The sequence below is a fragment of the Gymnodraco acuticeps genome, unplaced genomic scaffold, assembly GCF_902827175.1.
Source record: "Gymnodraco acuticeps unplaced genomic scaffold, fGymAcu1.1, whole genome shotgun sequence".
NCBI lineage: Eukaryota > Metazoa > Chordata > Actinopteri > Perciformes > Bathydraconidae > Gymnodraco > Gymnodraco acuticeps.
Window position 1 is genome coordinate 614246 of NW_022992149.1, and position 8847 is coordinate 623092.

An 8847-nucleotide genomic window follows, 5' to 3' on the forward strand; every position below is an offset into this window, starting at 1 on the left:
GCATCAGAAATAAAAAGGTGCAACACTTGTATAATAATTATTTGTGGCCTAACTTTCAGTAATATGAGCAAGTGAACATGGAGGTATTGAAAATTGCATTGTTTTTGAGTCATTTAAACTGTAATCGATAGTCCCTGTGTGAAAGTGAGCTAACTGTCATCTGACTGCCAACTCTCTGTGAAAATGAGTAAGGAAACCTGAGCGAATGTGGTTCCTTTTTTTTAACCACCTAACTTGGAACTAAAACAGTCAATTCGTACCTAAAAAGTTCATGCATCAAGCAACCATCCATACACTGCTCAGGTGTCTGTCAGTAAAATGATGGATCCCTCGAAGCTCAAGTGGTTGTATTTAAGATTAATTGTACTCAATAATTCAGTTTTGACGCTTCATTGGTGTCTCTTTGTGTCACATCCTCTCCTCCAGATGTCTCACGCTGCCACCAGTGCCTTGTGTCGCTCCATCAAACTGCAGTGTGAGCTCTACCCGTCGCGGCAGATCGCCATCTGTCTGGACCCGTACTGCGGCCTGGGCTTCGCTCTCTGGTGCCTGTGCAGGTAAAACAGCAGCTCTAAACAAATCACAGAATGCCTTTTTTGTCTCTGTGGCCTTCCTCATTCCTCTGTCTGCACGTATGTTTCTGGTTTCAGCGTGTACTCGGGCCACCAGTCGATCCTGGTTCCTCCTCTGGAGCTGGAGAGCAACGCGTCTCTGTGGCTGGCCGCAGTCAGCCAGTACAAAGTGCGCGTCACCTTCTGCTCATATTCAGTCATGGAGATGTGCACCAAGGGCCTGGGCTCACAGACAGAAGCACTGCGGGTCAGTTTGTCTCTTCAGGTGTTGAGTTGTATCCATTTTGAAGGGTTTTCTTTCATTATTCCCCCTCCTGGTGGTGCTGATGCCTGCAGCACTTGTGACTTTACCAAGCATGTCTGTGCTTTAATGAGTAGAAGCTGTCTGATAAAAAAGTTATAGATAGATACATAGATATTTGACTCATCCCAAATCGGTAAATTGCAATCACAGCAGCAATATTGTCAAGCATTACACAAGTTAAACATATTAACAAGATACAATATGTAAGGGAAACTTCTGCAGCAATGGAGAGTCAGGACTCAGAGAGACACGAGGAGAGTTGGAGCTTTGATGTCAAACACTGGTAGTTTATTACAAGTCAACGGCCGGAGATTTAATATCACAAGTCACAGCAGCAAAAGGTTCTGATTGCACGGGTGGGTTGTCATGTCAATTCTGATCAGCCTCGCATCTTGGTAGACCTTTTAACTAGTTTACAGAGAGTCAAATCCACATATTGGGGATGGGCGTAAACATCTGCAGACACAGGAGATGTCTCTCACATCTGTGGAGCTTAGAAAGCCAGCGTTCTCACATTCGCAAAAGCCCCCTGTGCCCGGCAGGTCAGGCCATAAAACCTAGTATCAACATACGACTGCATTAACACATTCCTTACGGGAGATTAGAAGCAGGGATGGTCGTAAATGTCAACACACAGAATAAGTTAAATGTCTAGGAGTAAAGACAGAAATATTCCCTCACACAATATATATATATATATATATATATATATGTGTGTCTGTTTAAGTAGATACATGTGTACATGTGTAGATATTCGGCATTTCAAACAACCCCTATGTACTCTTTTGTTTTAATTTCATTTGACTAATTTTGTTCTGTATTTAATTTGTCAGGTCTCTAAAGAGATATGATTAGCAAAACTGTACTTTTAATACAATGTGACACCAAATAAAGAATACAAAAGATACAATAATATACAAATATAGTAACAATAAAATGTATATTCGGAGCAAGTATATATAATTTCACAATAATAGGGACATATAACACTGGACTCCAAATAATACACAATATGAAGTAATATTGAATAGATTGAATACTCTACATACAATATACAGTCTCAATAAGCTACAGAAATATACTACAGACACATATTGGCTAACCCTAATCCTATTTTACACAATTTATATTTCATTATTATTGCGTTTTAGATTTTAATGAGCCAACTTGTATTTCTTCCCTCTCCAGTTGAGAAACGTGAACCTGTCGTGTGTGCGAACGTGCATGGTGGTCGCAGAGGAGCGGCCCCGCATCGCGCTCACTCAGTCCTTCTCCAAGATCTTCAAGGACTTGGGGCTCTCGCCACGCGCCGTCAGCACCACCTTCGGCTGCAGGGTGAACGTGGCCATCTGTCTGCAGGTAAGCAGCTGGAGGAGGATGATGATGATGATGATGATGATGATGATGATGATGATGATGAGGAGGAGGAGGAAGAGAGAGGTCCAGAGTCTGCGGCGGTCAATGTTTACGTATTTTCATCGTTTTTTTCCTCCTGTAGCACTTCAATGTCCTTTTCTATTTGTTTCTCCCTATCCCTGTGATTTTGTTTATGTGTGTGTGCATGTGTATCCACTTATATAAGTATATATATATATAAATATCTTTATCTGTCCTGCCCTGTCAGTCCAACAGGTTAGGGAAACTGGCTGAGCAGGTAACCGGAGGATAAGAGTTGCTTTTTGCTCTTTGGTCTGCTGCTGTGTGTGCGTTTGTTTTTCTTGCATGGTTTTTAAAAATGCCTCCAAACATTTTCTCTTGGTTTTCTTTTTCCTGATGAGCTACGGTTGAACTTTACTGCTATTCATTTTGACCAAGTCTTACCAGCTGGCTCTGAACCAAACCATTGCTTTCTGAGCAGGATATTTGTAATGGGCTTACATTATACCATGAGTGCACAGCATGAACTCTGCCATGTTAAAAGTCATTTACAAGTGCCATTCACACCAGCATTAGAAGAAAGAATTATGAATTATTTAAAAAAATGTCCCCCTATTTTTGACAATCCCAACATTTCAACTTAGTTAAAGTTTAATTAAAATACCAATTTTTTTTTTTTATATATAATGAATAAAGTATTGTTTTGGTGCCTTTTCTTTCACACAAGAAGATATTCAGTGAATGAAGTCACTTATTTGTTTTAATGAAAGAACACTTTGGAGTAACTCCTCGTTACCAAATACTACGCACAGATTTGCCTCATTAGTTTTATTGGAAGAGTGAACCTGTTGATCAGGTTCATAAAAAGAATGTCTGACAGAAGTTATGAACGCACTCTTAAGTTTTTTGGTTTCTCAGTCTGCTGGTTTGGGATTCATGGAAACCTCTGGATGAGTCTCATTGTCTCTGTGTCTATCAGCGACAACTTCACAATAGAGTGATGGGACCCATAATGCATTGTGACTCGTCCTACAGCAGCAATAATGAAACATTTTAAGCAGAAGGAATCAATATCTGACAACCACAATCAGTACTGAAAAATGAGGTGGATGGCAGACCTATAGACATTTAATCAAAACAAATGTTGCTCATTTAGAAGTCTTCAGACATTGGAGTGCCTTTTTTGTTACAGCAGATAAACATTTGAAATAAATAAATGACCTACTTTTAGGCTTCTAATGTACCACAGTAGATTCTCAAAAACATCTTACACTTGCAAAAAAACGTATAAGATGAATCAGAATGTTCAAGTTCTCACACTGTCTTTGTGAGTTTGACCAACTTCCTCAATGTCGTAGTCTGGCTGGTCGGCTTCTGGCTGCAACCGCCCCCCCCCCCTGCTTTGTCAGTTGTGTCCTAAGCAGCCTCCACCTCCCCTCCACTCAGGCTACATACAGGAATAATGTCAGGCTTTTAAGAGTTACATTGATGTCTCACTCTGCTTGCTTTCCTCCAGGGCACAGCGGGACCCGACCCCACCACTGTTTACGTGGACATGAGAGCGCTACGTCACGACAGGTAGGGGGCGCCGCTGCAGCTTTAATAACAGGAGTTTTCTTTGAGATATCAACGTGGACATATTAAGTCAGTCTAATGTGTGGTGTTATTATAATTCTGGTACACATTTTTATAGCAAATGAATACATTATTCAATCTTGAACTGATTTAGTTTTGGCTGTTTTTCCTGCTTTTTTCACATTTGGGGAATGGAATAATAACAAAGAGATATGAACTTGCTCATTTGGTATATTTATCCTTCAGGGTCCGCCTGGTAGAGAGAGGGTCTCCACACAGCCTGCCACTGATGGAGTCTGGGAAGGTACGTGATGTACACATTTATATTTTTCAAATAGATTTTGTTGTATTCTATATGTATGCTCCTTGTCGATGCAGATTTCTACATACACCAGATTCTTGAAATGCACTAAAACACTACAGGTAACTGTGTGCTGCAACATGTTTTCTAAATCTTTGATATATCTCTGTCTGCTGTTCTAGATCCTTCCAGGAGTGAAGGTGATCATTGCCAACACAGAGACTAAAGGACCCTTGGGAGACTCCCACCTAGGAGAGGTAAGTCACAAAGTCACCTGAGTGTTTCACCCTCACCTGTTCCACATGCATTATAAGCAGGGTTGGGTTGTAACGGAATACATGTAACGGCGTTACCTAATCAGAATACAAAAATCAAGTAACTGTATTCAGCTCGCGTTACATTTGAAAAACGAGTAATCTGATTACAGTTACTTTCGTAAACCTGAAGTGAATACATTTTGGATTACTTATTGGAATTATTGGTGGAAAGATTTCCTCACAACATTTAATATTCATTACTAAAGGTACAGCCGAATCATCACAGCGCACAAAACCTATTACCACCGCAGATGGACCAAAACATGTGCGGGTCCGCTCAGGGAAACAATAACAACGAAACATGGAGGAACAAAAGTCTGCGTTTAAATCGTGTGTGTGTAGAGGTGTGTGTGGTTAAAACACATCAGCCTGCGGTCGCTCTTCAGCCTTTCTAATGACTCTGAAGGTAAACACAGTGAAGGCACTGCGCGCTCGTCTTCTCAGAGGCTGAGTTAACCCTTCCGCTGCCTCCTGGTGCTGCAGAGATTTCATGAAGTGAAGGAGGTTTTCCTTCTATAAAACAGCTGTGGGCAGCAGATACTGTGAGTGTCACGGACATGAATTCATAGATCAAGGCAGACTGGTGCACACACTCTCCTGTTTTGCCAATCCGGTGCTTAAACAAAAATACATCCCTGGCCGAAATGTCCTTAAAATGAAGTCCGAGTTCGACATTTTAATTCATGTCCTGCCAACACTGGCAGGACAGAAGGCGACACGCCCGTTCTAAGCCGTGTCCCTCACTCCTCACATCCCAAGCTGCATCCCCAAAAAGTGTATTATGTTGTTACATCATTTCAGATAAAAACACGTTCAGTTTCCTTTTGCTTTTTGTGTCTCCTGTTCACCAAAACATACCCATCTGTGAAGGAAAAATAAAGTAATCTAAAAGTAATCTGAATACGTTTTTAAGACACGTAACTGTAACTGTATTCGGATTACTTTCAGAGCCATGTATTCAGTAATCAGTAACTGATTACATTTACAAAGTAACCCTCCCAACCCTGATTATAAGTTACAGTGCGCTTACTGCAGAGAACTGATCTCTTAAACGTCATATCAACGAAAACACACATTTCTATAATAAGGGTAAGAGATTATAACAACCTTGTTTTACAAGCTAGATTTCTCCAGGAGAGAGTTTTAGTGAATTAAGAAAACTTTAGACAGGGTAACGAGATGATAGAACAGGTGTTTTAAATAAATACATCTTCCTTTTTAAACAGCAGATTGAAGTTTAACTGGATCTTGCACAGAGTTGCATTGAGAGGTCTAAAGACAGTTTCCAACACAATAAAATAACTAAGAAAAGCCGTGCTCTCACTTCAAAGCCTGTCCTTACACCAGACCTCCACAGCAAATGTATACAATCATGTGTGTAACCTCTCTTCATGTGTGTGTGGATCAGGTGTGGGTGAGCAGTCCTCACAATGCCACAGGATACTACACAGTTTACGGGGAGGAGGCGCTGCACGCCGACCACTTCAACACCAAGCTGAGCTTCGGAGACACCCAGACGGTGTGGGCGAGGACGGGCTACCTCGGCTTCCTGCGGCGCACCGAGCTGACGGACGCCAGTGGAGGTGAGGATAACAAACGCTCACTCCGTGTGACAAGTTACATTAATATACGTTTTAGGTTAAATACATAAATGCAGTCTGTGTATTTTTAAGTAATAAGTGATTTTATTACGTTAATTAATTATTTTTTCAGAAGTCAGTTGAAGAGAATTTGATGAAATTGGGGTTAATATAAGCATGATATTAAAACTAAAAAAGACAACACTTGTATAAACTTTTAATGTCACTTTAAGAGAAAAAGGGCTCTTGTTTTTAATTAAATAAATAAAAATGCCTTGCAGCAGCTTAACTTTGAATACTTTTCTATGAAAATACAAAAAAACTGTAAAACAAAATACTTTGTTTTATTATTTGTACATCAGAGTTCTAAAATAAATGTACAATAATAAAATGAATGCAGTTGTTGAGCTTTAACACATTCTAACTTGGTACATTGCTTTTGTGTAAGCTGGACTAGATTGGATCTTTTCCCTCACAAAAGACTAAAGACATTTTTTAAATGTATCAAGTATAAACCCACGTGTGTGTGTGTGTGTGTGTGTGTGTCTCAGAGCGCCACGACGCCCTCTATGTGGTGGGCTCTCTGGATGAGACCCTGGAGCTGAGGGGAATGAGGTATCACCCAATCGACATCGAGACCTCCGTTATCCGTTCTCACAAGAGCATAGCTGAGTGGTGAGACATTTTCATCACTACTTCATCACTAATCACATCAAATGATTTTTTTTTATCCAGTTAATACTAAAAAATATAAATGAGCAACATAAATTCTGACTTATCTGCCTCTATCCTGTTCTTTCTTTCCCTTTTGCTCTCTTTCCATTTTTCTTTTTGTCTCGCTTTCTCCCAGTGCGGTGTTCACTTGGACCAACCTCCTGGTGGTGGTGGTGGAGCTGGAGGGGTCCGAGCAGGAGGCCCTGGACCTGGTTGCCCTGGTCACCAACGTAGTCCTGGAGGAGCACTACCTCATCGTGGGAGTGGTGGTGGTGGTCGACCCCGGCGTCATCCCCATCAACTCCAGAGGGGAGAAGCAGCGCATGCACCTCAGAGACGGGTTCCTGGCCGACCAGCTGGACCCCATATATGTGGCTTACAACATGTGAGGGGCCCCTCCTCCTCCACGCGGCTCATCACACAACGGGAGTCGGTGTGGCTTCTGTGGAAAGAAAGCGTGCTCCTCTTTCAGCTCGCAGACAGGGAAACATGAAAGAAAACGTGGCTGCAAAATGGAGAGAAATCCCAAGAGAAATGAGATCAACACAAACCTCATGTCAGTTTCTCCCTGCGATTTATCGCCTCAACAAATAATGTTTAAAAGAGTTTTGAGTATGACAGAGTGTCCGTGTCCTTAAACCCGGGACACATGATAGCAGCAAGGTATAACACAACACAGTTCCATTAACTTCATCTACTGTCCGTTTCTATATTTTCATTATTTGTTGTGTTTGCCATACACTAGTGCCATAGACTGACGCCATGTTAAGTGTTCGCAGAGCCATTGCAGGTCATATATGATTTTTATAGAAGAAAATCCATCTTACGTACATTGTCGTCTGCCTGAAGTCAACCCGGATTTTAGTGTTCCTGCTCATTTCACATCATGTTGTTAGTATTGCAGAGATGCACACAGCAGTTATTGCTTCATTCATTGCAGCATCAGTCCTTTTAATTTGTGGTGTCAGTAACAGGGTGTTTAGAAATACTATGTGGTTGACGCAATGTTGTCCTTTTCTAAATCAAAAAAGTGTAATATAGTTATTGTTTTATCAAACAAAATGCAATATGAGTGACGTGAAAGACTTTGAATGACTGCTGCAGACAGTAAGTGCCCAGCCTTCGGAGTCGTGTGATGGCGAGGAATATAATGGTTGCGTTCCATTAGCAACCTGCCAAATAATATGAATGAAGCCTTAAGTGAATTTTCGGACTCTTTACCTATCCCAGCTTAACTTAATTTTGTGAAGTTTATCAGCTGTATGATAGGGAGGGGGGTATGCAGAGGGAGGTAAGGTATGGTAAATCCTATTGCACCCAAAGTCTTTCATCTTTCTGGCTAATATAAATATACTTGATCGTAGCATCAGCCATAACAAACACACACTCCATAAATATTTTTAAAGTGTCTGTCCCTATTGTCAGTTGTGTTGAATGTGTGTTTTAAAGCAAAGGACTGGAGGACAGTGGAGCCGGTGTTGGTTTCATGCAGAATGTCAAAGCCACATTTCGAGTGCCATCGGGTTGAATGAGAGTTACAAAAGTATTTGTATTGCATGTCTTGATGAAGGCAAGTGTCTAATATGCTCATAACATCTTGACCTCCCACATTATCACATTGACTTTGTAAAGATTCACTTCACTGTGTGTTGCTTCTTTTCTCTGTGTGATCATCCCCTCAGAAACAGGCTCCTGCCTGCTGTAAGTATGTACAGGTTTTGTGTAAATTATTAACAGATGGAGAAGATGACCACATAACACAAACACTGAATCTGGTTTATGTGAATTTCTCCCTCACAAACAAAAATGATTTGAAACGTGTTCTCATGTGGACACTGAGAAGAGACGTGAAAAGCCTTGTAAACATTTTTATAGTATGGAAGTGGGAGACCAAGCACACTCCTCGCACAAGGAGAAGACAGCGGCGCTCTAGGGACCGTTGAGACATCACGTCCTCCAGAGCAAACCTTTGTTGTTAACATATGGAAAGATACATTTGTCTGATATATGGTTAGTTGTCATTATTTTCATAACATGATTTCTTAATGAATAAAAAAAAAGTGCTTTTAACTTTGAACGCTTGTTTTTACTAGCAACTGATCCTGCA

General features: G+C 41.0%; 1 protein-coding gene across 10 annotated transcripts in view; it reads left to right on the forward strand.

The window, feature by feature from the left end:
- Positions 1-8814, forward strand: part of dip2a (disco-interacting protein 2 homolog A) — an 83429-nt gene extending 74615 nt beyond the window's left edge. For 5 of the 10 annotated variants that reach the window (XM_034203982.1, XM_034203983.1, XM_034203989.1 and 2 more), the window contains 10 exons: positions 427-557; positions 651-819; positions 2065-2235; positions 2501-2530; positions 3770-3831; positions 4075-4132; positions 4312-4386; positions 5855-6029; positions 6578-6701; positions 6877-8810. In XM_034203982.1, the coding sequence (XP_034059873.1) occupies positions 427-557; positions 651-819; positions 2065-2235; positions 2501-2530; positions 3770-3831; positions 4075-4132; positions 4312-4386; positions 5855-6029; positions 6578-6701; positions 6877-7129 (1248 nt within the window). In that variant the 3' untranslated portion in view covers positions 7130-8810. Of the gene's footprint in view, positions 1-426; positions 558-650; positions 820-2064; positions 2236-2500; positions 2531-3769; positions 3832-4074; positions 4133-4311; positions 4387-5854; positions 6030-6577; positions 6702-6876 lie in introns of all 10 variants that reach the window. The other 5 variants (XM_034203984.1, XM_034203985.1, XM_034203987.1 and 2 more) reach the window with 2 other exon arrangements.
- Positions 8815-8847: the final 33 nt, after the last annotated feature.